The sequence below is a fragment of the Manis javanica genome, chromosome 16, assembly GCF_040802235.1.
Source record: "Manis javanica isolate MJ-LG chromosome 16, MJ_LKY, whole genome shotgun sequence".
NCBI lineage: Eukaryota > Metazoa > Chordata > Mammalia > Pholidota > Manidae > Manis > Manis javanica.
In genome coordinates this window covers 1,422,670-1,450,466 of record NC_133171.1, presented here as the reverse complement: position 1 = coordinate 1,450,466, position 27,797 = coordinate 1,422,670, and the positions used below count along the sequence as shown (strand labels likewise).

Below are 27,797 nucleotides of genomic sequence, written 5' to 3'. Positions count from 1 at the left end.
CTTTAATGTCTAGTTATCTAGGATTCCCCTGGGCTAGGATGAAATCACACTGGGGGAATTTTGATTTGACAAATGGCCATTGTGCAGAAGCCTTTGATCCTTCCACCGTGGAATTAAAACTAGCTGCCCCTTGTTTTGCTGAGCTTTAAGCAAGATCAAAGTCTGCCAGTACTTCCTAGCATCCTTGAGCTTCTGTGGCCCTGTGGCTGGAGCTTAGAGCCCTCCTAAACACTTACCTACCTAGAGAAATTGGATGCTGGCAGTGGTCAAGAGAAAGCAGCTGAGTTTTTTCCTGGAGCCTTTGAGTATCATACTTCTGGTGCTGGTTGAAAGATATGAAACCCTCTCCCTAAAGTAAGAATTCTAATCTTGGCTTTCCAGTCTCTGGGGCTTGCTCAATTTTCCCAAGTTTTCAAGAACTATGAAAAAAAGATCCATTTTAATTCACTTTCATTAAAAAATACACACAAAAAGTGGTAGGTTATGGATAGAAAGATGGAGGGAAAAGAGTTTGCTGAGATCATTGGAAATTGTTGCCCTGGGGGTTATATGCCATATGTCTAAAAAATAAATGTTTTAAAAGCAGAAGAACAAGTGTAGAATTTACATACTGACCTTGATAAAGAGTGTTCAAAACCATCTAGATTCAGATATCAGGGTGTAAGTGTCACCCTCCCCTGGAAGGCAGGCATTGTCTAACTCTGCAATCTCCTTCTTGCTCTGACAGACGGGGAGCTCTCCATCTCGAATGAAGACGATTCCCTGGAAAACGGACAGTCCCTGAGCTCCAGCCAGCTGTCCCTGCCTGCCCTGTCTGAAATGGAGCCAGTGCCAATGCCCAGGGATCCCTGCTCATACGAGGTGCTCCAACCGTCAGACATCATGGATGGGACAGGTAATGCCCCTGGCAGGTTGTACAGCAGGTCCCCAGCACATGGCATTAGGGAAGCTTTAGCCCAGCTGGACTAGGAGTTCTATTTTGGACCACCATGAGCATAAGAATCTCCTGGAAATGAAGACAAAACTGCCCAGTTAGTATATACTGAGTATAAAAATATAGAGGATATTTACAATTACTGTTTTATAGCTTTTGAAAACATTTTTGTAACCTTAATCTCTTTAAAGGAAGGTATGCCCTATTTTTATAATGTTGGTGATTTAAAATGTCACTGTTAACTAACTCATTTTTGTTAAGATCAAGCTAAAGAATCCTACGCTTTTATCTGGTACTTACTGAATTCGCCTGTTCATAAGGCCCTGCCCTGGAATCCTAGCCCCAGTAAAACAGTTAATGGTTGTGTCGATTTACACTATACAATCAATTAATGTGTTCATTGGCTGTTAAGTTGTATACAATTTACCGGTTAACTTGTATCCTGACAGCAGATGATCTTTGCATCATCTGACTGTCACTCCCTCCTTGGTCCAAAGCCCTCTCAGTGGCCAATACTCATTCCCTCCAAAGGTTCTCACAGGGGTCCTCGCTCACCTGAAGACGGTCCCCTCCCTCCAGCCAGTGAGGACTGGGCCTGTTGTCAGGCCGAGCCTGGGGAAAGGCACCACCTGGAAGCCCTGGAGTATGGGTAGACAGGCCGTGTCCTTTGTCCACCCCATGTGCAAAGTCTATGTTGGCAGAGCTCAGATGGACGATGGGAGAGATGGTGTTTCCCAGAGTCAGTTCCCTGGCTTCACTTTGGGGCCTGGTGAATCATGGCTCCATCAGTGTGTCTAACACTGATAATAATAGTGTCCCTTGAGACAGAGGGAGGATTTAATGCCTGTGAGAATTATCTGCTGGGCTTTGATGCTGCAGGGAACACTGCTTCCCAGATTAAAGAGGAAGAGGAGCCCAGCAAGGAGGCATTCTAGGCGTTCTTCTTGTAACAGTGTTGGCGGGAAGCGGGATATGCATCTGAATTTCATTGCCCCCAATCCAGCCCCCAAGCCAGGGAGTCTTTTCCAAATAAAGCAGTGAATCTAACCTTCCTTGTGACACTGGAATCAGGGCGATTTGAATGTCATAGTGAGACCTGTCATCCCAGTGAAGGCTCAGAGCTGTGGTCCATCATCAGCCAGGCTGCCAGCATGGTGGGAAGGCCTGTGCAGGCCCAAAGCAGAGCAAAGAGAAACAAAAGGAATCCATACAAGAAAACCCTAATTCTGGCGAGGGAGAGGAGGAGGGGGAACGACACAAAGGCGTTGACTTGGAGCGTCTGGCGCCTCCTCAGGGTTTATGGGAGCCAGCAGGGACAGGACGGTGCCCCGGAACGGCAGGACGCCTGCTTCAGGCTACTGGCCTGTTTGGCACCCTGGATCTGCAGGAGCAGTGTCCCCCTGGGTGCAGGGCAGCCCGCCTGGGTCAGCCTCTAGGCTGTCTGCATTAACTGCATTAACCGGTGCCCCAGGCCTGGCGGACACAGAGACACCCACCAGGCAACAGCGAGACCCCAGAAGCCACTCCGTCTTCCCAGTGAAGGGCAAACAGGCCCACAGGCAGGCGCTGGCATTGGCACTGGTCCGGCTCATAAGGGGCTCTTGTCCTTGGCCCACTACGCCTGCCGTCTGTTGATTGTAGCTGCGGTCCTATGAGTGACATTTTGGAGCAGCTGTACAATTGGTGTTACGAACGCTGAGGTGGAAGCAGTGAAGTGTAGGATGGTTTTGAGAAAATGTCCTCTTCCTTGCTCTCCCTCCTGCTCTTCCCACTGCCCCCCTTTCTGCCTCCCTGCCGTGTCCCCCCACCCAGCTTTCCTGGATTTCTGCTGTGCTCATTACCTGTACGCACACCCATGCCATCCTGGAATAGCCGGTGCTCTGCTGTGTGGCCGACTCACGCCCGTGTCCTGTGTGCCCTGCCCGCCCCACCTGCACTGCGTTTGTGTAATGTCTCCTGTGTGTCGTGTGGTTGTCCCCTCAGTGTCTGAAGAGAGTCCTTGTGCCAGTGAGTCTGGGGTCCTCCTGTCCCAGGATCCTTCAGCCAAACCAGTCCTGCTACTGCCCCCCAAAAAACCTGCTGCTTTCTCTGGAGACCATGAAGAGACCCCAGTGAAGCAGCTGTCCCTTCTCAAGCAACCCCCTGCCCTGCCTCCCAAACCCACTGCCAGGATTGCCAACCATTTAACAGGTGAGTCAAGCCGTCTTCTGGGGGCTGCAGCCCTGCCTCTCCTTCAAGGAATAAGCTCTCTTGCTCTTTTTTCTTTTTCTCTGAGCCCGGATGAGCCCCTGGCAAGCTTGCCCTTCGGGATGTTTGGTATTTCTGTGTGTGTCTGGGTGCGCACAGTCGTGACTTGGGTTTGTGTGTTTGTGTCAAGAAGTGATCAATATCCACCTGCCAGTCCCAGGCCCAGAGCCTTCAGTTGTGTGCATCTAACTATGCACATGGGTATTTAGGCACAGTGGTGTTCATGTGACTGACTCAAGATTATTTGCCCACCTAGGTGAATTAGATTCAGTGTCACAGTCTTTGCAAAGATAAAGAGCGGTACCTTGTTCCCTTCCTAATGAGTTTGTCAAAGCTTTAAATTTTTTGTCTTTACATTATTGATCGGGAAGCCCAGTGGATTTCTTCTATAAAAATTCATGCCTTTGCTGTCTGTCCCCTTAAAAAAACCGAAAAGCAAAAACAACAATCTGCAAAGTATTGTGGGAAATAGCTTTAAAAGAAGAATAAACTTAGGAATGTTGTCCCAAAATGATGTTTACATTTGCACTTTTGTAGTGTTATTTAATGAATATAGCCACAGATACTACATTGGGCATCTAGTGAAATTGACTGCACATTAGCACATGAATTGGGTGCAACTTTGTGATCTAAGACTGTGGTATAATCCGAGATTAAAGATTTCAGAGGGTGTTTCTCCAACCACGGTAGTAATCCCACCTGATACTAAACTGCATTTTCTCAGTGAGTCGGGTATTTTTGTAAGTAGTTTCTAACCGGTCTCTGTACGTTTTTGTACAATATAATGAAGATGAAGGTAGGGAAGGAGAGTCAACTATTTTATAGGAGAAAAACTAAAGTTCAAGAAAATGAATGACTTTTCCAGGCTGGTAGGAATTATACAGTAGAGCTATGATTAGACCCTGGATTTCCCAACCCCTACTTCTAAACAAACTGGACTGTTTCCATGGTAGAAGGATGTCTCTCACCTGGTGCTGAGTTTTCTTAGAGCCCAACTTAAACACAGAGTTGTGTCAAACTATCACTGTATGCAGCCATCCAAGTCAGGTGTTTGGGCTTCAAAAGAGCAAATTTCCATCTAAAGGTTCAAGACATTCATAACATTTTAGTTCAATGCCACAAAATTTTAATGCATAGAAAACCACAAAGGAGAAAATGCCCTGAAACCACTGTCCAGGCTTTCTTCTCCTCCCTCCCTCCCTCCTTCCTTCCTTCCTTTCTCTCTTTCTTTCCTTTGTTTCTTCTTTTTCTTTTTCTTTCTTTTTTTCTTTCTTTTCTCTTTCTTTGTCTTTCTGTCTATTCTATATTTATTTACTTATTTACTTGTCTTTTTCTTTTCCTTTCATTCATTCGTTCATGAGTATGTTGGATAAATATGCACTACATGTACGAGTTTATGTTACAGTGTTGGTCTCTGTACATTTTTGTAGCTATCTAGTAAAACTCAAATACTATTATCTATTAAAAATGAGATAGTGTTATACATACTCTTTTATGTATACTATTTGATGTAGTGATATCTTGTGAACTGATTGCCATATTAGTAGCTATTCCACAATATGATATTTTTAGCTACTCAGTGGACATCAGGATTTATTTGATTGATCCCTCAAGGATTTCCCATCTTTTCTATTATAAGCATCTGAGTTTTCCCTAATGTATTTTTAGAATTTGAATTGCAAATTCTAATTCCAGAAATAAATTACTGACCTTTTAAGAGCTATACACCTCTTAAGGCTTTATGCCAATTTTCCCTTGAGAAAGATTAAATATTGCAACATAAACTCCTACATGTACTGCATATTTATTCAACCCGGCTACTCTAGGCAGAATACTGTGCTAGGTAGGTATCAAAGCAGATGCAAATATAGAACTGTATAATAAATACATGTGTGTGTGTGTGTGTGTGTATATAATACATATAACAAATATATTTTAGAGAGGAAGGCAGTACCCAAATAAGTAATGTCAGGAGTAATACTTACAGTTCAGTGCCATGTGATGAAATGGTTATTGGGGAAGGCTGAAGTTCGAGCTGACCCATAGGCATGATGGGCATTTGTAGAAAAGGAGAGAAGGGCACTCCAGGAGGGAAGACAAAGGCCCAGAGGTGGCAGTATTCCAGGTCAGTGACAAGGTGTCTGAGCTGGGGCGGAGGGTCCATTTCAGAATGTATTGAGAGAGAGGGTTTAGATTCTATTCCTATGGCCGTAGAAAGCCTTTGGAGTCTTCAAGCAGGAGTGGCGTAATGAAAACTAGCCTTTACAAAACTTTCCTGGATCACTGTGTAGAAGGAACAGAAAGAGAAGGTTGAAGGCCTAAAAGAGGGGCCCCCAAGGCCAGTGCTCCAGCTGTTGAAATACAAGCATCTGGCTGACAGCAGTAGGACAAGAAAGCGAACAGAACAATAGATAAGACATTTTCAAAGGAGTTTGGTTACAACAAACTGTGTAACCACCTCTGATTTATCTGTTATCTGGTTAATGAAGGCACACTTCATTCATTCATTCTCCAGCTGTGAGCCCTGAACTTGGCTAGCCTGGGATCCACCAGACTCTTTTGATATCTGAGGGACTGAAAATTATCCCAGTCTCTCTGGCTTCCCTTGTCGGTTCCCAAGGAGAGTGAGTGGACTTTATCTGTGATCTGTAAGCCTCACCTCCAAATGGCTTGGATCAAACATAAAAATACGTAAAAGCTCGGGATCCTTACTGTGCTGTACTGTGCCTGGTAGCCTCTTACATATGAAGACCAGACAGGTGGACATGCCTGTGGGCTGCAAGTCTGGTGCTGTCCTTTTGGGTCTAAAGTCAATTAGAGTTGCTTAATTTTTGCAGGTGAGCAATCAGTCCTGATGAATCTGCATACCATGAGGCAGCTACATTAACCCCGTTCTGTTGCTAATTACACTGGGGACATCTGAGTCATGTCAGAAGGAATTAATAAGCTAAGCATTCTAGAACTCCAAATTGAGACTTACAATTTTTTAGCATGTTCTTAATGTCTGGTGTTTTGTTGACATTTCTGTAGGGAAACACAGGGCAAGTTGAAAGACACTGAGCATGATTCATAGAGGGTGACCGTGGTGAATGGTCTGATAGAAAGCTGGAGGAAGCAGGGGTCTGAGCTAGGGCCACTTCCAGGCACACGGCCAGGGAAAGGCATGCAGAAATCTCTCTGCTTTGGTATTTGCTTCCACTTTATCAGGAAAACCATTATTAAGCTAGAGACTCTTTGTCTTGGAAATTTTCTCTGTTCTTCAACCAAGAGAGACGCCAAGAGAAGCCCTCTAGCTCTCCTGAGCGCTCCTTTCTTCTCTCGGTGTCATCCTCTTCCGTCTTCTCCAGCATGCACAGTGGCATGCAACACAGGGTCAGCAGTTGCCGGGCACCACATTCACTTCCATTCTGGAAGTACAGTGCCCAGCAGAGCCCATTGCCTAAGGAATAGGATCTAAGATGAATGATGATCTCAAAATGCATCCTTTTTGAAATGATGGCTGACTCCAGAGGAAAAGGGTAATAGGAGCCAAAAAAAAAGTGGTCTCCTTACCTTTCTGAGTTTTTGTCAGTCACCTCTCCAGCCCTCTTAGCTCCAGAAGTCAAATGTTAAACACTGTATGAATAAACCATGCCTTTGTGTATCTGTGATGAGGTTTCCTTAAATGCCATTTTGAATGAAGGATAATCAACAGCCATGTGATGATAGCTGGACTTCACAGTCTGATGTTTACACTTGGGTAATAGAAAGACAGCTGACATTTTTTGAGAGCTTTATAACATACCATTTAGTCCTATTATCTATTAGATACTATTATCATCACTCTCTCCTTTTCCTAGAGGGGGAAAATGAAATTCAGAGAACTTAAATGATTTTCAATGGTCGTGGTATATAGCTAAGTGCCAGAGGTGGACTCCACCCAGTTTGTTTTACTCTGGAGCCCTTGCTTACAACCGTTAGCTTGTACCATCTTCACTAAGGTATCTATTGTTCAAATTCAAAACAATGGAATCATTTGCTTCCTTTGGGTTGTTTGTGGTTTGTGTGTTTTACTCTGCTTAAAAACTTTTTCTTTATCTGTATAACTCAAAGACAAAATCATATCCAGTCTTTCAAAAATAAGTAATGTTCTAATGCACTGATGATAAAGAGGAGGACCTGAACATACTTGCATTGGTTTTCACAGAACGTGCTGGAAGCATTTGACCACAATTAGAGACTCGCAGGTCAGCAAAGAGAGGAAACTGTTCCTGGTCCTTAAAAACAAGTCCTTCTACTAGTATGAACCTGTCCAGGACTTATTTACACTATCTTTAGAACCTGAAATACAAGAAACTTACTGTATTATCAGAACTTGGTTATTTTCTAGTTTCAACATGATGAACTATTTGCAACAGCAAATTTACCTGACAATCAGCAACTGTGCCCTGTGGTATTTTTCAGCCCCAGCACATGTGCAATGAGAATCCTCTATCCAGAGCCTGTCAAGCCAAAACCGATATCCCTATTGATAGCTGTCTCTCTAGTTTAGTGGACACTGTCTTCAGTGGACTGACACACCATAGTCACATTCTGATCTGTAATTTCACGATATTTCTCTGTCGATCTCTGATCCTTTATCTATACCCATTTCCCCCTAAATCTCACCTAACCCTCCTGTTCTCTTTCAGCCTCCTCTCCACACCTACAAAAGTCATCTACTTCTGCCTCTGTCCTTGCCCCCTCTCCCAGCATTCTAATCTGATCTAATGCAAGAAAACTAATGATTAAACCACTGTGACCTTGGACTTCACCGGTGCCTTTAAATAGAAAAACGGACTTGTAGCCCAGAAGCCTCATAAAGAGGTAGAAGGCTCTAGTCTCTTGATAACTGGTACCGTGAAAGAATGGGAAATTTACCTGAGTTTACTCTTTATACCCATTTCTCCATGTTTTTCCAGTTTTTATCTTCTTTTCCCAAAACACAGAAATTCTTTTCTGAGTTTGTGTAAGGATGATCTGCTGATAAAAATATTTTTTAAATGGTGCTTTAGGCTTTAGGTAAAGATTGTAGTAAAATACCTGTCTTTGTTTTGTAGCCCTTCTTCAGGATGAAGACTTAATTCACATAGCACTTTTTTTTATTAAGGTATCATTGATATACACTCTTATGAATGTTTCACATGAAAAACATTGTGATTACTACATTCACCCATATTATCTAGTCCCTCCCATACCCCATTTCAGTCACTGTTCATCAGTGTAGTAAGATGCCACAGAGTCACTACTTGTCTTCGATGTGCTACACTGTCTTCCCCACGACCCCCCCCAACACCATGTATACTAATCATAATACCCTTCAACCCCCCTCTCCCTCCCTCTCCACCTGCCCTCCCACACCTCTCCCCTTTGGTAACCGCTAGTCCCTTCTTGGAGTCTGTGAGTCTGCTGCTGTTTTGTTCCTTCAGTTTTGCTCCATTGTGATAGTCCACAAATGAGGGAAATCATTTGGTATTTGTCTTTCTCTACCTGACTTATTTCACTGAGCATAATACCCTCTAGCTCCATCCATGTTGTTTGGAAATGGTAGGATTTGTTTTCTTCTTATGGCTAAATAGTATTCCATTGTGTATATGTACCACATCTTCTTTATCCATTCATCTACTGATGGACACTTAGGTTGCTTCCATATCTTGGCTATTGTAAATAGTGCTGCAATAAACATAGGGGTGTATAAGTCTTTTTGAATCTGAGAACTTGTATTCTTTGGGTAAATTCCTAGAAGTGGAATTCCCGGGTCAGATGGTATTTCTACTTTTAGTTTTTTGAGGAACCTCCACATTGCTTTCCACAATGGTTGAACTAGTTTACATTCCCACCCACAGTGTAGGTAGGTTCCCCTTTCTCCACATCCTCACCAGCATTTTTTATTCTTAGTCTCTATGATGTTGGCCATCCTAACTGGTGTGAGATGATATCTCATTGTGGTTTTAATTTGCATTTCCCTGATAATTAGCAATGTGGAGCATCTTTCATGTGCCTGTTGGCCATCTGAATTTCTTCTTTGGAGAAGTGTCTGTTCATATTCTCTACCCATTTTTTAGTCGGGTTGTTTGCTTTTTGTTTGTTGAGGGGTGTGAGTCCTTTATGTATTTTGGATGTTAACCCCTTGTCAGATATGTCATTTACAAATATATTCTCCCATATTGTAGGATGCCTTTTTGTTCTGTTGATGGTGTCCTTTGCTATACAGAAACTTTTTACCTTGATGTAGTCCCATTTGTTCATTGTTGCTTTTATTTCCCTTGCCTGAGGAGATGCATTCAGGAAAATGTTGCTCATGTTTATATTCAGGAGATTTTTGCCTGTGTTGTCTTCTAAGAGTTTTATGGTTTCATGACTTACATTCAGGTCTTTGATCCATTTTGAGTTTACTTTTGTGTATGGGGTAGCACTTTTATTTATTGTGGTGAAAACACATAACATAAAATTGACCATCTTTTATGGGAGCAACCTAAGTGTCCATCAATAGATGACTGGATAAAGAAGATGTGGTACATATACACAATGGAATATTATTCAGTCATAAAAAGAAAACAAATCCTACCATTTGCAACAACATGGATGGATCTGTGAAATAAGTCAGGCAGAGAAAGACCAAATAATTTCACTCATTTGTGGAGTATAAATACAAAGAAAAACAGAAGTCACAAAATAGCAGACACACCAAGAAGGATCTAGTGGCTACCAAAGGGGAGGTGTTGGGGAAGGTGGGGAGGGAGGGAGGTAGAAGGGGATTAAGGGGCACTGTTATTCATAATCACAATACAGGTAGGCCACAGGGAAGGCAGTGCAGCACGGAGAAAAAAATTAACAACTCTGACATCTTACTACATTGATAGACCACAATGGAGGAAGTGAAGACTTGATAATATGGGTGAATGTTGAACCACTGTGTTATATATGTGAAACCTTCATAAGGTTTGTATATCAATGATAATTTAATAATTAAAAAATTGACCGTCTTTAACCTCCCATTTAAGTGTACAGCTCAGTAGTGTTACGTATATTTACATCATTGTACAACAGATTTCCAAAACCTTTCATCTTGCAAAACTGAAACTGTATCTGTTAGATGACTCCCCTTTGTCTCTCCTGTCTCCTTAGACCCTGGTGAACACCATTTCCTTATTTCTGTGAACTGACTACTCTACGCACTTCATATAAATGAAGTCATACAGTATTTCTTTTGAAAAGCTCATTTCACTTAGCATAATGTCCTCAGAGTACATCCACATTGTAGCATGTGACAGGATTTCCTTCCTGTGTAAGGCTCAGCTATGTGCAAGGTGCTCTAGCAGCCCTGAAATAATTTACAAAAGGTGTTCTGCCATTGGCTATAAGGGTTGTAGGCAGTTTTAAGCTACAGAAAATATTTAACATGAAGATGTATGAACATGGTTCAAAAGAAATTCAAATAGTAAGAGATCAAACCCTTTTGAAAGAATCAGAAAAGAGTCATAAAGGAGGGTGTATAAGACAGGCCTCAAAGTTGAGTAAAATTGTGATCGGTAGGCCTGGGAGAGGAGGCTACTTTGAAATGTGAAGCAGTACCCAGAGGCACATGAGTGCAAAGCGTGGTATGTTCCAGAAATAGGAGATAGCCCAGCTGGGGATTGATGTGGGATTCTCGTAGGAAAGTAATGAAAGATCAGGTCAGAAGTGGGTTGAAAGGAAACTGTAGAGCCTCCAGTGCCACGGTGAGGGGTTTCCTGAAAGAGGAGAAAGTGCGCATCTTCTGTGGACTTTGCAGTTGCTGATGTCAACCAAGCCTGTCTCCCTGACATTCTTGAGAAGATGGATGGTAACACTGTTGGGTGGATTTACAACTGGGTGTTTAGTTGTCCCTGAGGGATGCCCAGCATCAGCCCAAAATTGAAAAGGTATCAAAATGCTGTCCATGGTTTTTCCTCTTGGAACATTGTTTAGGTGCACTGGGGTACATCTCCTGAGGGCGGAGATTAGCCGGCCTTGTCCCTTGCTGTGTCCTTAGCTAGCCCCATGCAGCAGGAGAACAGGGGGCCTCGTGAGGAAGAGAAGCCCCTGTGGCTAGGCATTGGAGGAGGAGTGGGGTGGTGATTTGCCCATGAGCCCACAGCAGGACACCAGTTCTCAGGCTCTGCCTTCCACCATAAATGCTATCAGATTCTCTCGCATTCTGTAGTGTTTGAAGGGCACGTGATAACCTTGGTGGAAAAGCAACCCCTTACAAGAGTAGCAGTTAGAACGTGACAGTCATCCACAGGCCAAACTTGTGATCCAGCCCCAGGTCTCAGGGAGCACGCTGGGAATTTCTGGGGGCACTTAGGATGCTGATGTGGACCCCAGCCACAGATGGCCAGCCACAACCATCACTATGGGCGCAAGAAATCTGAGTGTGTCCTCCAGCAATGCTTAGGGATCATGCACCCAACATACGCAAGGTTAGAGACAAGACCAGCTGCTGCCGCCATCCTTGTTTTTCCTTTATAATATTTGTGGATCTAACATGAACTTATTTGTACCTTCACTACGAATATTCTATCTCTTAATAGTCCCATATGCTCTAGGTAGTATTTCATTTTATATGACCTAAATCTGCTGCTTTCAGACTTCATAGTCATCCCTGGTCCTAGTGATCTGAGATCAGGTGAGCATGCTTATGCTAGTCCTCATGACTGTGGGATCTGGATTCAATTCCCTGTCAGCTTTGGCCTGGAGAGTCACAAAGAGCGGCCCTTCCTGCTGGGCGCTGTGGGGCCCATGCTCCTTTCAGCTGTCCGTCTCTTGACCTTCTCCCATCTTTCCTGCCTGTCTGGCAGAAGGCCCGGGTTCAGCAGCTCAGTTCTCTGTGGAATGGTACTCGCCTTGCCCGGTCAACCCGGGAGCAACGGCACAAACATGCTCGTGGTTATAGGGACACCCACGGTTTTACCCTATGAGAGCAGTCTACTGACAATGAATAATGTATAACTTTACTTCTTAAAAATCAAATATGAAGGTGTACCCTGCAGTGTGGCACGCCCAGGTGACTCAGCTGGTGGGTGACCCCGTGTACCGCCCACCATCCCCATCTCAGTGAGGCAGGTTCTTCCCCCACCTGTTGTCATCTTGCCTGGTAGACTTGGAAGGGGTAAATTTAAAAACAAAAATGTTTGCTTGTAGAAAGTGGCCCTGAAACAAAGTCAGGTGCTGGTGATGTGTACGCTCTCATAGCCCAGCCCTGCATCTTGGGATTCTGGAAGGCCTCCACATACTCCTCACGCACATGAGGGCTGCGTGTGCTGGCCCGGCTTGGGAGAACGAGCCGCGCTTAGGGCATTTAACACGAACCCCTTCTCTGTTGCTCTTGTTCCATCCACACTGTCCGCCTAACACATGGGGTCAGTCAACACATTTTGCCTTTCCAGGCATTTGACTAAGGAAAAAGGCCAGACTACCTTAGGATCCCTAGGATGGCATGAAGGAATCATTGAAGCTCCTATGAGCCTTTCTTGCTGCCTGGGGGAATCTGACTTAGTAGTTTAGTGATACTGAACTTCTGAAGTTATAAATCCAGTTCTTATAGGCCCTTTATATCTTTGGGTGGGATGCCTGGCCTGTATCTGTGCAAAGGAGATCAGAGATTCTGTCCCTCTGGAACCAGGTGGAAGATGACTGAGAAATTCTTTGCTCATTAAGACACTAAGTGCTACTATCATTGGTGATACTTGCGATGCATCATCAGTTATAATGGGCTTTGACAGCAGGTGTTAATAAAAATGTGAGGAGAGAGGCTAGGGATGTATTCATTTAGCCCACACTTGTTCTGTAATATAGCAGTCCTGTGGCAGGAGAATCAAGTACAGAAGTAATCTGGGCTTTTCATTTCCCCATCTGAAGTCATAAGCCAGAGTTGCATCATGTTTGGAAATACAGCCTTCTTGGATTTTATGGCTCTGTGACACTCACAATTTGAGTTTATTTTCCTTATTCCCTGGAGCTGGTTGTTTTTGCTTTCCCCACTCCATCAACATAGACAGTTTTATGAATACACCACAACTCGATCAGTCTGGCTGCAGAAGACTTATCCATTTTTAAGTCAGCAGGCACAGGGCTGTGTGTGTACCCCATCAGGGACAGCCGACTGTCATTACAAATGCAGGGGACAGCGTGTATCCTCCAACAGTCCATGAACATCATGCTTCCAAAGGTTGCAAAGCGTTTTATTCAGTGAGGTGCTATCAAGGTAAAAGGAGGCATTTTTACCCCTGGAGTTTTAGAGGTAAGGAGTCTGAATACCAAAAAGGCTGGATGTCTTTCCCAGCTAAATTAATAGCAAGGAGTCCAGGTTTCTTGTTCCAGGTCTGCATTCTTGGCCACTAGCGCTCAATAGCGATGCAGTGCGGTGTGTGTTAGGCCATCAATGAAACCTTTGCGAGCTCGCCTTTTCCTGCAGTGCTTTGTTGCAGACATGGAAAACTACTAAGCCGGTCCTTTGGAAGCCTCTTTACTCCACTGTTTGATTCACTTTCACCTACTTACTTATTCTGTTGCTTGTTTGGCTTCGGTCTTCCCAGGCCAGGCTGGGGTGTGCAGGGCTAGGTTCACTCCCACTGGTGTGGCAGAAGTCCTGTCAGTCACACTGCAAGTGTGTATGGCACTTTACAGTGACAAAGCATGTCCACATCTTCTAGCCTGACCCTGATGGGAGAGGTAGAGAACATGTTGTTATTTTTTCATTATCAAGACTATATATGATGAACTCTTGTTCCATATTAAGGGCTATACTGGGGACATTTTATACCCTCTGCGGATCTGTTCTGGGACTTAGTAAGATTATAAAAAGGTGTCCTTTGAAAGAACGAATTACAAAAAGCTTCCCCTTTTTCTTGGGTGACTCAGACCCATGTCAGGAAGACCCCTGGCTGGATTTCAGCCCATGATCTCCACAGCACCTTACATAGCAGCTGTGTAGATGTTAATCCATTTGCTGCTATTTACTGCTACCAGGCCTATGAGGGGGGTGATGCTCCCCTCCTACAGGTGAGAGGACTGGGGCTCAGGAAGCCTAATGACTTAGAGGCTCAGAGCTACCTGGTCTTGGAGCTGGGACTAAACCCCAGCTCTTCTGAGTTCTAACCCAGTGGAGATTCCACCAGCCATTGTACACGGAACCTTCAACAGAGCCTTCCTGAGACCCCGCCCAGCCTCACAGAGCAGGCCCCAGGTCCGGTCTCCCAGAGGGCCCTGGGCACTTGCCATTTACTCGTGGACACAGCAGCCTCCTCACAATGGAGAGGCTTCTTGGAGGATGGCTTCTCAGACATGACTCTGCAGAGTGCCCCCAGACCTTGTGAAGATGCAGGTTCTGATTCAGGAGGTGGGGGCTGGGCCCTAAGAATCTGCATAGCTGACACACTCCCAAGAGGCTCTGCTGCTGGTCCAGGGACCACACTTGGACTAGCAGAGCCTTAGTGTAGGAGAAACTGGTTCCAGAGTTCTGCCTTCACCCGCTGCTCTAAAGACATGATCAGAAGGAAAACCAACAAATATTTATGGAGCACCTACTATGCAGGAGGCGCAGGCCCCATTCGTGGACATGTGAGAAACCAGCCACACCCAGTGTCACTTATGCATCAGATCCACCTGCAAAGAAAAATCGCCAACATGTCAAAAATGAAATGGATTAAATCAATGCTGGATGAAATGCTGTGATGGGGAAGTCCATGAGAACCCTGTGGTGGGTACTCAAACTGACCTTGTAGATGGAGAGACCTCATGATAAATAATTCAATAAGGATGACAATGATAGCAACCAGAATGCTAATTACTGTTTATAGCCAAGTGCCAGATGCTCTGCTACATAGTCCACATACTCACTTAATTTGCACAGCAGTCCTAAAACATGTTAGTTCATTCCCATTTCACAGATTGGAAAACTGGACATCAAACAGATGAAACAGTTTGCTGGCACTGACAGAGCTCAATGAGCGTGTGACTTTATAGTTAATCTTTTTTAAATATGCCAAATTCTGGTAATGAGTTTCTGCTTTTTTTAGTATGACAAATTTTGGTAATCATAAATAACACATGGCACTTTCTGATCTGGGGGCTTATCTACAAAGCAGACTTTGGGCCCATTCTGAACCTACTGAATTTGAATTGTCTATAAGTGAGGCCCAAGAATTTGCCTCTCTCAAACTTCCCTAGTGAGATTAGTGAAATCACTAGCTTGAGAATTTGACATCTTGGAAAGATAAAGTGGGTGTGTCTCTCCAGTGGTTTTCAGCCCCAGGCAAGTTCACTCTTGATTCAGTGAGCCAGAAAAATGACACTGGAACGTTCTTAGGGTGAAAGGGCTTATGCCCAACTTTATTCTCACGGCAGCAGGGCAAGTGCAAGCATACTGTCCACCTCGGAGCAGGTCTGCATGCAGCAAGCCGGTCTCTGCCTCTGGGCCTCTCCACCCCACAGCCGTCTCAGTCTCTGTCCTCGGCACTGCCGCCTCTCCAGCCTCTGTTCTCTTGCAGCCGTGCAGCCCAGAGCACTGGGAAGAGCTCTTGATATAGAGTCAGTAATAACGTATTGCCCACACGTGTGCAGTGGGCAGGCCGACCAGGGTCAGGTGAGAATCCTGGCCATAGAACTTTCCCTTTCTCTACAGGGCGTCACACAGTACAGTCCCAAGCCACTCTTCGCACTGTGCCATCCTTACTACAAAAATGTCAGTGCCTCATGAGACAGAAATGAGGGTTGGGTATATGTTTCTTTGTTTAATAAATGCATAGAGCACACATAGGACAGATCAAGAACCAGTAAGAAGGAGGCAAGAGGATTCCAACACATTGAATCAACTCTCTAGGAAAAGAGAAGCATTTAATTAAGTACTTACGGCTTGAAATGAAATTTTGAAGAAAGGCTCTTTAGGCAAACTTGTCTAAATGTCCTTAAAGTATTCTAAAGCAAATAAATAGAAAAATCCACATACAAGGATGTTAAGAAATCTTGTCATTCACAAAAAGTATGATAATAAATGATTTTTATAAATGTAAAATTAAATTGGAAGTGCCATTAGACAAACTTTTAAACATGCATCCTTTAATTGCAAACTTTATATTTAGGCGAGCGAGCCATTAGGTGAACAGATTTAGGTGGATTAGCTTTCAGTCAATTGTTTCCTGCAAATTGGTCTTTTCATTTTTACATGTTGGGGGCACAGATATAGAACCTAGAAACGATGCTGATGACCTCTCAGGATGGACGTTTGCCGGGGGCTGGATGGATCTCGTGCACCCTAGCCATAGAGCACTGGAGAACCCCAGCATCAGGCAGCACTCTAGTCCCAATCTAGCACCCTGAGTCAGTAATCCTCACCGTCCTGTGTAAGGTGAGCACCTGAGAAGCATTTAAAATCCAAACACCTGGCCTAGAGATAGTGCTTGAAGAGGTCAGAGGTGGAGCCCAGGGATACAAGCTTCTAGCAAGCATTGAGGGTTGGTTACAGGTGGTCCAAGAACTCTGCTCTTAGAATTAGTGCCATCTTTTGTTTGTTTTCAGAGAAAAGGAAACAAGTAAGAGGCTAAGATGATGTTTTTGTTTTTTGTTTTAAAGTGCAAGGCTGGGCTCCCTTGTACCCGTAGAATCCCTGGGAAGGGACTTGGCATGATCCTAAAGCATGGGGTTGAGGACCATGAGGCAGCAAGAACTCTTGGCCATGGAGCCCTGGGCCTCAAGCCCTGGGCTTGTCTGCTCTGCCACCCTGCAGGCAAGCTGGCATGTGTGCTGGGGAGCCCGCCAGGAGCCGGCCGGGAAAACAGGGCTATAACCCAAGAGCAGCCAGCAGTAAGCAGCACAGAACCGAGCAGATCAGATGCGGCTGCTGCCAAGCAGGGGTTCAGGGGAGGAAAGGCTGCAAGGAGGAAATTGAGTCTTTAGTTGTGCTTTGAGGGGCAAATGCCATTTTGATCATTAGGCAGGGGGTACAACAGAGGTCCGAAAGAGGGGATGAGCATGGCTATTGGGAAGCCCAGTGCGGTAGCTGGCCTGATGGGCCCAGAGTGGGCCAGGAGAGAGGCAGGGCAGGGGACACGTGGTGGGACTGGACAGGGATCGCCCAGAGATTCGCACGTGGACTTGCAGCGTTGGCTGGAGCAAGGAGCCATTGTGAGACCTCAAGTGTGACCTGCACTTTGGGGAGATGTCTGGTAGAGGGTGACATGGACTAGGAGGCTGGGACCCTGTTATCCACACAATAAGAAGAGAGAAGGTCCCAGGCTGGTGTAGCGGTCAGGGGAGCAGAGAGCACAGAAATTTGGGAGGGATAGAAAGATAAAGCACTAGATAGAAACTCAGAATGACAGTTTATGTACAGCTGGCTCCAAATTCTGCCTCCAGATCTGTTATGAGGAATGGCCTGGTGTTAAGATGTCATAAAGATATAAAAATAGGCACGGCCAAAGATCCGAGCAGCCCAGGCTTATCAGTTACCTGCCACGCTGGAGAAAGGTGGGGACTGCAGAGCCAATTCATTGAAAGCAGACAACTCCATGTGATTTGAGTTTTTACCTTTTTCTTCATTTCCTCCCTTTTTACCAAATTCATGAGCTAACAATTATTTGAAGTGACTCACTTTTGTTCCCTACCTGTGTTAATTTATGACCGTGTGTAGTGAGACAATCAGAAGGGAGACATAGGCAGAAAAGGAGGGTCTTCTCCAGGGCCCACCTGTCTTACCTAGAACAATAGAGGTGACCATCTCTACTGATTTGGTCCCACTGGTCATTTCTTCCTTGCCTGTTTTGATAGAATTCCTGGTGTCTGCTTGGCTACTTTTTCCAGGGATATAACCAAGTAAATTTTGCCTTGGACGTTGTGACAAGAAGCACCAAGTGGTGGAGTGTGTGCTAGAAGTTACAGCCTAGCAAGATGAGTGGAGCCCACCACAGTCACTGCTCCTTGAGCAGAGAGTTCATGCTCTTCTCCTGGCTCTCCTCTCTCCTGCCAATGAGCACCTACCTGCCTTAGACAGACAACCAGACCCGAAAATGAAGGACTAATGGGCCAAGGGTCCCTGGATGAAAACCCTTAACACTACAGGACATGCTGTACTTGCTAGGTTTGCCCAGCCGAGGGAGTGGGCCAGGGAACAGGAGCTGGATGATGGGGTGAGTTTCTGCATCTCAGCCACTTTGGAAGTAGCACCATTTGTCAGGCTCCTGGATGTGGTTACCTGTGTCCCGCACTGAGAGTCTAATGAACAGGATGAGCTGCGGGGGAGGAGCACGAGGGAACTGTGTGGTTATGACTGGTGGGCATTTGGTGTTTGGGGGGCTTTCTTATCAGGACCTTTAGAATTATTAGGCTCTTCCCTATCTCAGCTGTAGGATCAGCATGTTGGTGTCCTCACACCCACAGCTGCACAATCCTGAAATTTTGATCATCTTGTGCTCACACCTCCCTCTTAGGGTATCTGTTTCTGGGGAAGGTGAGACTTGATCCCACAACAGAGCTTCATAGCTTCAGTTCATGTTATAAACATATTTTGAGCCTCTTGATACATGAGCTGGACCCGTACAAGATGTTAAGGCTATAATGACAAACTGTTCATGGTCCTTGTTCTCTAGGAGAGGAGACAGCTGTGTCAACCGGAAGTGCAGCACAGAGTCTTCCATAAAACAGTCCCAGGCCACCATCACTAAAAGTGAAATACTATTGGCGTCTATACTGCAGGCATAGCAAGGATTCAGTTGGTCAGATAGGAAAAGCACGTGGACAGTATCTGGCACATAGTAAGTGTGGGGTGGGAGTCGGCTGCGGTTATCACTGTCAGCATAATTGCAGCACTGAAACTGTAAGCACTGACACATTGCATGTGCGCACAGGAGGTCCGGCAGGTGCAATGCAAGGAGTGATGGAATGTTCCAGGAGAGGTCATTTTTGAGCCGGATCTTGAAGGGAGAGCAGGAATTGGACGAGAAGACAAAACAGAGAAGAATATGCCACACTGAGGGAAAGTGGCAAAGGCCCCAGGTGTAGAGACATCAGCAGCTTAGGAGGGAAGGTGGCTGCCGTGGGTAATGGTGAGAACAGGGGCAGATCCAAAGGTGGCCTCAGAGGACTGAGTGCGCACCGCAGGTTTCTCCGTGAAGCAGGGGAGGGAATCTGCTGGGGGTGGGCAACCCTGCAGAGGCCAGGGAAGACTACAACTTTCTCCATGGGGAGAACACGAGGACAGAGGCCACCTGGTAGGATGTCGGGAAGGGTGGAGACTGAAGGTGTGGGTCAGCAACTACGCCAAATCACAGGAGAAAAGCGGTACGTGTCAGAGAAGAGACTGACCTGAGGCTTTTCAGGTAGACTGGAGAAGCCATTTCCAACAGTTGGATCCAGAGCAGACTTCATGGAGGGCAAGTGTGGACATGAAGAGGTGAACTAGACAGCAGACAGGCCATGGGGGCCTGGAATGATGTGTCAGATAGTTGGACTTTATTTCTAGACCCTTGGTGGTTTTTAAACTGAGGAGTGACATGATGAGATTGGTGCTCTAAGAATGTCACTCTGGCAGAACTGTGGAAGTTAAACCAGAGGGGCCACACTGGAAACAGATAAGTGGAGAGAAACCTCAGGCTCAAGGAAGAGTTAGAACCCTGCCGAGCCCCCAGCGGGGGCACCGGGCAGGAGGTCAAGAGTCCGGTCGGTGCACTGCTCCTCGTCCCCTGCCAAGCCCTTCCTGGCCATGCTTCTCCTGAGCAGGCCTACAACCCAAAAGACTCAGACGTGCCCCCACACACACATAAGACTCAACCATGCCCACCACCACCACCTCAAGATTCACCTGTGCCCCGCCCCTGCCCCAAGTGCTGGGTGATTTCCGGGAATGTGATTTTTCCAGGGGAGACTACAGGGTCATCCCAATGGCAGCCTGAGTGCTGCACCAGCCCTGAGCCCCCCGAAACTGGAACACCTCCAGGTGACTCCAGTGCCACAGTCACAGATCCAAGGGGCTGTATGTGTGCGGGTGCCTGCTAGAACCACCCTGCAATTTGCATAGCCCACCAGGGATGCCAAGCAAGGGGAGCAGCTCCCGCGCTCACTCCCTGCCCTGGCTGGGGGCACCTGGGCCCATTCTGTGACAGTGAGTCCTCATAAAGCTTCATCCCAGGGTGGGGTGACTGTCCCAGACTACACATGGGGGAGTCGAGGTTAGGAGCATTAAAGTCTCTTGCGGAGGGACGCACTGTTAGTGGACTTGAACGTAGGGCTGGCTTCTAATCCCATGCCTATTGGAAAGTGCCAGCTGAGAGGATGGTTTCACACTATAATAGCAAAATTGTGGGCATCTTGGCATCTGCTGGAAAAGGTCTCTCTGAGGGTCCGCAGGTTTCTGTGAGCAGAAGAGTGCATTGTGTTCGTTCCCCTTCCCTGCTGCTGGTGAGCCTCAAACCTGATAGCCAAGTGACAGATGCCACCTCTCTGAGGCCCTTGCAGCTAGCACACTAGATAGCAAACTAGAGTGGGGTAGTACTTGTGGGTGTCCTCAGCCGAGGGCCCACGGTGGACAGTGTGGGCTTCCCGGTTCATTCCAGTGCCTCCATCTCACATCTGCCCCCTCCCTCCTCTCACTGCAGATCCTGGTGCCCCTGTGAAATTGCCTTGTCTGCCAGTCAAACTGTCGCCTCCACTACCTCCAAAGAAAGTCATGATCTGTATGCCTGTAGGGGGGCCAGACCTCTCCCTGGCATCCTACGCAGCCCAGAAGAGCAGCCAGCAGGCCGGGCCCCAGCACCACCACACAGTCCTGCCGTCCCAGATCCAGCACCAGCTGCAGTATGGCGGCCTCGGCCAGCACCTCCCCTCCACCACCGGCTCCCTCCCCATGCACCCCTCCGGCTGCAGGATGATCGAGGAGCTGAACAAAACGCTGGCCATGACCATGCAGAGGCTGGAAAGGTAACTGGGGGGAAGGGGTTGGCGCAGAGGGTAGGCTCGGTGGGGAGGGTTGAGGATCCCACCGTGACTAAGGGGTGTGAAGGCCAGGGTAAGGGCTCATCGCCACTGGGGAGAAAAAAGTTTGAAAGTAACATCAGACCAAAAACTGATTGTCAAGGGAAGTATAGAAGAGAAAAGCAATGTTGCCAATTGCCAAACTATGGAACAGTCACATTTATCAAAAAGAGAGAGCACTCCATTTATGTATATAGACTAGCACATAGTATGCTTCTGTAAGCTTTCACACTTTTTGAAAGCATACATATACACTTAATCATTAATAGTGGCTACTCCTAGGCAAGGAGATGGAGAGAAAATATTTTATATTTCATATCTTTCTCTGCTGATCAGTATTTTACTTTGTATAGGTTACTTTCATAATATAAAATATGAGTGTAAAATAAGAAAAAGTGAGAGCTGGCAGGGCCACTGTGGGAAACCAGAGGGATAGAAAGGTGGGGAGGTGTGGCCCTGTTCTTGCTGACGGGGATAGCAGAGTGCTGTAGTCTGATTATGTATGTGTGCCCTTCGTATTCAGCAACAGCTGGTTGGGCCCCTCCTTTCACCAGACTGCGTCCAATAACACTACTGGGGGATCTGCAAAGAGGGCCCAGGGGGCTGGGTCTGCAGCACTCTCACGGCTGTGTGCATGTGTGGGTGGGAGGGTGGGAGTATGTGTGAGTGTGTGTGGTCAGATGCCACCCCCTTATGCCCAAGAGGTGGCTGAGATTTCCCAACATGATTCCAAGGCATGTTGCGTGACCTAGTTCCCTGGCATGACGGGAAGAAAGTGTTGCCATCTGGCGCCGAGGATGTGTCTGAGCTAGGTTCGTGACCCCTGTTACCTGGGTCCTGCAGTTGGGAAGTGGCAGTCTGGAGGGCCCAGCTGGTGACCAGGCAGGGCTGGGCACGAGGGACAGCGCCAGGAGCTTAGCGTCCTGACCCTCAGAGGCTTTCTCCCTTCCTGCCCTCAGCCAGTTATTCTGCACTTGGAAAATTTGTGACTCCAAGGAAAGTTGTCACCAGGAATTCTGACTTGATTTTGCCGCATTAATATCTACCTTCAGTAAAAAAAAAATTGATCTGGCCCCTTGCCATCATTTTCAACTATTATTATTGTTAATGAGGACGGTAATAATTTAACACTTGAATGGCACATACGTACAAGACAGTTTGGGTTCAGACTATTTCGAACTACCTACAACTCACTCTAACACAGGACCACAGCCTTGCTCGTCAAAGAATGATCCACACACCAGGATCTGCTGAAAAAAAAAAATTTGTTTTTAATTTGGATGGCACTTCTTAGCTATCATACCCCTTTATTATCATCTGAGCCCTAATATCACCTAGGGAGACACAGTGGAGAAAGTAAGAGAGGCCAAGTGATTCCCCAATGCCAGCTACTCAAAGAGTGCTCCACAAACTGCGTGCTGCCCATCTGCAACCATATGGGTACAGACAATGAGAACGAGTTTTTAGACACTTTCATAGCAATTTGAGACAGGAAAATTTTATGTCAGGGGAATATTATAGTAAAAATGTTTTCATTTTTTATGTATTTTTATTATACTGTACAAAAGCATCAATTTTTGATGGATTGAAAATTAAAACATGTAAGTCAACCTACCAAAACTGGCCCTCCCCATACACATGTTGAAAAGCACAACCCTAGGTAGTAAGTCAAGGGACCGTCCTGCAAGCCTGGGTCTTCCCACTGCAAACCCAGAATTCTCTTTCCTGCAGTACAACTGCTTTTCTGTAGACAGCTGACAGTCTACAAAATTTCCTGTCCCCACATCTACTATATAGCCAGTAAGTTTTTGTATCTCTCAGGAGCCTTAATTGATTGGATTGAGAAAGATACTCAAGACGGCCGATTAACAGAACATTGCTAAGTATGTCGCTGTGTAAAGCAGGCCATTTTAATAGGTTCCGTGGAAAGTACTAACCAACAAGGAGTACACTGTTCCTTCATTCAGTAATTTCCGTGTATATTTATAGAATATTTCAGGTGAGTGTAGACCAGTGGGTAGGACTGTTGGTCCTAAACTAGGTCAGATTTTTCACTGGAATGAATCAAAGAGAACAGGTGGGGGAAGATACTGTGATATTATGCAAGGAGGAGGTGGAAAGGGGGACAGCATGAGCTGTCGATCCTCCTGCTTTGTGCCACCCCCAGACTCTTGTTGCCACCTTCTGTTTCCCACCCCCTTCCTGGGTCGAGGCACAGGGTGGTTTTGATGACCAGCCAGGACATAGGAAATTAATGTGTACTTCACTTTGACAAGATCGCCCTCCAGAGAAGGAAAGGAAGCCATCTCCTCTTCCCAAACAAATCAAAATTGAGAGATTTTTCAGAATATCCACATCGTCTTCCAGGAATCCTGGAAGGATATGGGAGCAGAACAAGGTCAGAGGCCACCTTTCAGTGTAGTTTGGAAACTGCCGCTTTCTCCAGGGAGGCTGGCCTTCTTTTCACTGTCTAGAAATGCTCCCTGGTGCCAGTCAATGTGATTTCATTGTTGTTCTGAATGAGCTGCATATAGAAAGAAAGAATTAGTTCTTCTCTGGCAATTTCCAGGAACCACACAAAACACTGCCAGAAGGGAGAAACATTATCAAACACTTAGACATTCGGCCTTCAAGGACCCAGAGATCTCAGAGGGTGGCCATGGAAGGGCGTTAGTCCAGACCCGTAGCTGGATTCTGATGAAAGAGTGTAGGTAATGTGAAAATCAAATGAAGAATTAAAACAGCCTTAATGCTTGACTTTGGACCATAAATTCCAATAGTTACCTTGTGACTGACAGAGAGCATGTAGGCAACCAGCCCAGTGCCCACTGCAAACATTCCTAATTATCCTCAGTGTCTGTAAGAATGGGAGCCTCCCAAGTTAGCCCACACCATTGTCCAGAAGGTCTGATTGTTACAAAGTTCTTTCTTATATTAAGTTAAAAGTTTTACTCCTCTAATTTTTACCACCGCCCCCCCCCCTCCAATTTTATGTCCAATTTCCCTCTCCTGTGAAAGGTTTTCAAATATTTGAAGAGAGTTACCATTTACTTTAAGGGCTTCTCTCTTCCATGCTAATAATCCCAAATTCAGGTAATCCTTTACTGAGCTGGTTTCTACGCCCTTCACTGTCTTGTCTGTGTTCTCCCAAGATTACTCTAAATCTGTTCTGATTCGTATGAAGAAGCTCTTAACCATCACCCCTAACCTGAACCTGCTTGGTGACAAAAAAGTAACATATAGGGACTTAGAGCATTGGCTGCCCAGATTTGGGAGGAGGGGTAGAAGGAGGGAACTAGAGACCAGCTGAAGCAGACTTACCGAGTTCTGTATTTACCCAAGCCAGAGGGCTGCCCTAGGTAGTGTGGCCAAGCCAGGGGCAGCCTCTGCATTGCGGTACACGCATGGCTTCCAGAACCCAACTGCCAGGAATTCAATCTCAGATCCCACTTTTTTGTGCTTTTGATTCCTCATCTATAAAACAAGAATAATAATACCACCACCAGCCTCATTAGGGTTGTTTGTGAGGAACAAAGACTTAATCAGCCCAAATCAGCTATCCTCTCCCATGGCATGCAATGTAAGTGTCCAGCAAGTGGTAGTGAATGTTAAGTAAAAATTAGATAATGCAAAAGTTGCCTTGAGTGCCCCCAGAAAGGCATATGCAATAGGTTAGATCCACTCTTGTTGAGATTTTGTGTCAGTTTCCTCAAATTAGATTCTTTGTTTTCTTTCCACTGATGATCCATATCTTTCTGAAGGTGATGTTTTATCATTCTAAATATTGTGAAAATTTTATTTTGAATATCTGCAGTAAGCTCTGTGATCTAGTTGGCATCAACCTTGGAATTCAGACTTAAAAGCCTAATCAGCCACTAACTTTCTTTCACATCTTGATTCCGTTGATCAGTTCTCTGTGCTCTAGTTTTCCTGTTTGTAAAACGAAGATGGGATACGTACCCTTGTTATCTCTGAAGGAATTTTAGGAAGATTCTTAAGGGAATACACTTTAAAGGAGTGTTTCCTTTCTCAATTAAGGAAAACACAAATTAATATTTCCAGCTGCTCAGACCAAACATATTGGGGTCACCCATGACACCTTTGTCTGAAACCCCATGTCTGATGGGTCAGCAAATCCTATCCGGTCCACATGCAGACTATGTCTGGTACTGGCCACTCCCCACCTGCTCCTGCTGCCTCACTTTCTAAGCCTCCTTTGTCCCTCGCCTGGTCTCCTGTTCCACTCCTGCCCCTTCAGTCTGTTCTGAACACACAGAAAGATAATGTTGAACAAAACTCAGATCGTGACTGCATTAATTTGCTAGGGCTGCCATAACAAACTACCGTAGACTGGGCGATTTAAACAACAGAAATGTGTTTTCTCACAGTACTGGAGGCTGGAAGCCCAAGATCAAGGTGCCGGCAGGGTAGGTTTCTCCTGAGGCCTCCCTCCTTGGCGTGGAGATGCCACCTACACCCCTTGTCCTCACATGGTCTCCCTCTGTGCGTGTCTGTGTCCTCATGTCCTCTTACAAGGACACCAGTCTTATTAGATTAGGGTCCACCCTAATCACCTCATTTCACCTTACTTATCCCTTTCAAGACCCTCTCTCCGAATGCAGTTGCATTCTGAGGTACTGGCAGTTAGGATTTAAACATACAAATTTTGAGGGGACACAATTCCGTCTATAATAGTGACGGTGCTCAAATGTTCCTTTGGCCTTCCAGCTCCCTTAAGAGTAAAAAGCAAAGTCCTTACCATGGCCTGGAAGCCCACCAGGGCCTTGACCCCTGTCGTCTCCCTGACTTCATCTACTGTTCCCCGCATCACTGGCTCTCTCCACCACCAAGGCCATTCTCACGGCCTTGGACACACGAGACACCCTCCTGCTGAAGGACCCTGGCATCGGCTGTTCCCTCGCCCTGGACCGCTCCTCCCTCACATGTCCTCATGTTCCCTGGGACTCTGCCCAAAGGCCACCTCCTCCCTGAGGCCCTCTGGGCCTCCCTGTCTGAACTGGGAACAATCCTCCCACACAGCCCATTTCCCAGCCCCCTGGATTCTTCTCATAGCATTTTTCACCATCTGACATCCTACATGGTCTCCCTTTCATTGTGCTTATTGCCCCCTCACCTACTGGAATATACCATCTGCAAAGGCAAAAACTGTTTGTGCTTGTATCCCATGTGCCTAGAGCAGGGCCTGGCTTATTGGTACTGTAGGTGTGCAATAAATGTTTCAGTGAATGAATAAATGTTTGAATGGATGAATGAATACAGGATCCCCAGTAACTGCTATGGTTCTGCTATAATTTGATTATTAATCCACTCCCTATTGACAGGCACTTAGGTAACATTAAATATCCTATTGATGGATAAAAAGGTTGCTTCTAATATTCTTTCTCACTGTTGAGTTTAGAGTTCTCACAAGACACATGTTATGTAAATATCAAGTGATGGTGGTGGTGGTGGTGGTGGTGGGCAGAACCTGTCTTTAACTTTGTGTATTAATTTTTATCATCCTAAAATTTTGAACTGTTCCCTCTGTCTGGAATGCACTCATCTCTCCCTTCTCCTTTACCACCTGTGTACCTTTCTTTTGCAAAGAAGAATTCTTATTTTTCAAGACTTTATTAAAATACCACACCCTCCACAATCCCTTTTCAGACTCCCAGAGGAAGCTCTGCCTCCTTCTGGCTGCCTCTATCTATACGTACCCCCGTTACACATGATGCACCATGTTTCTCTGTATATTCTCTCTTGGATGTAGACAGGAGCCGTCCTTGTCTTCCCACTCAATCCCCAGTCCATCATGGTACCTGTGCTGGAGGAAGTAGTCAATAGACATTTATTAAATGAATTTTATTAAAAGTTCTTCTGATCTTGGAATAGAAAGGGTGTTTTGATCTAATGTTTAATGTGTTATTAGAAATGCCCTTAATTATGGAATAAGCTCCAGCCTTGGGTATACTGCCAATTCCATTGTTGGGCCCGTGTTGTCTGTTTTTGAAGACCTTAGGAGCAAAGTAAAAAGTTCCTCCCTGACAGCTGAACCTCACTCTTCATCACATTTGGTGATATCAAGCTAGACTTAAAGATACAGTAATGCCGTTACTGAGCTTTACCCATTGAAGTTTGTTGCCTTTTCACTTAATTCTCTTGGAGCAGGTCCACCATATATGAGAAATTGCTGGAAAGTGATCATCTGTAGCAAATCCTGCAAACTGCTGAGGTGTAGGGTTTCATATTGTCCAGCTGTCTTCAGTATTCTTGGACTAAAACTAAAAATTAACTTTCAGAATTTTACACGGAGACCTGAAAGATAGGAATAAGTAAGTGTGGGGAGAATGAAGGGCGGCCTGGGCAGACTGGAGGAGAGACATTAGAAAGCAACCAGGTAAGTGCGCCTGGGAATAATAATAGAAATCTCTGGGCTTAAACTACAAAAGCAAAAAATTACTGAGTTTTTGTTACCATCGTGTATCAACAATTGATATTTTTGCTGGTGTTTTATTTTCACCCATTGGGTTCTGATTTAGGAAACTCTAAGCACTATACATTTAGTTCCATGAGATAAATTTACTTACTACGTATGGTTCTTAACCCTAGACAA

The 27,797-nt window shown here is 45.6% G+C and overlaps 1 protein-coding gene across 16 annotated transcripts in view; it reads left to right on the top strand.

Annotated features, from left to right (window-relative positions):
- Nucleotides 1–27,797, top strand: part of PHACTR1 (phosphatase and actin regulator 1) — a 509,978-nt gene that overhangs the window by 423,568 nt on the left and 58,613 nt on the right. For 14 of the 16 annotated variants that reach the window (XM_073224522.1, XM_073224523.1, XM_037011239.2 and 11 more), the window contains 3 exons: nt 728–895; nt 2,918–3,124; nt 20,809–21,130. In XM_073224522.1, coding sequence (XP_073080623.1) covers nt 728–895; nt 2,918–3,124; nt 20,809–21,130 — 697 coding nt within the window. The remainder of the gene's footprint in view (nt 1–727; nt 896–2,917; nt 3,125–20,808; nt 21,131–27,797) is intronic. The other 2 variants (XM_073224529.1, XM_073224527.1) reach the window with 1 other exon arrangement.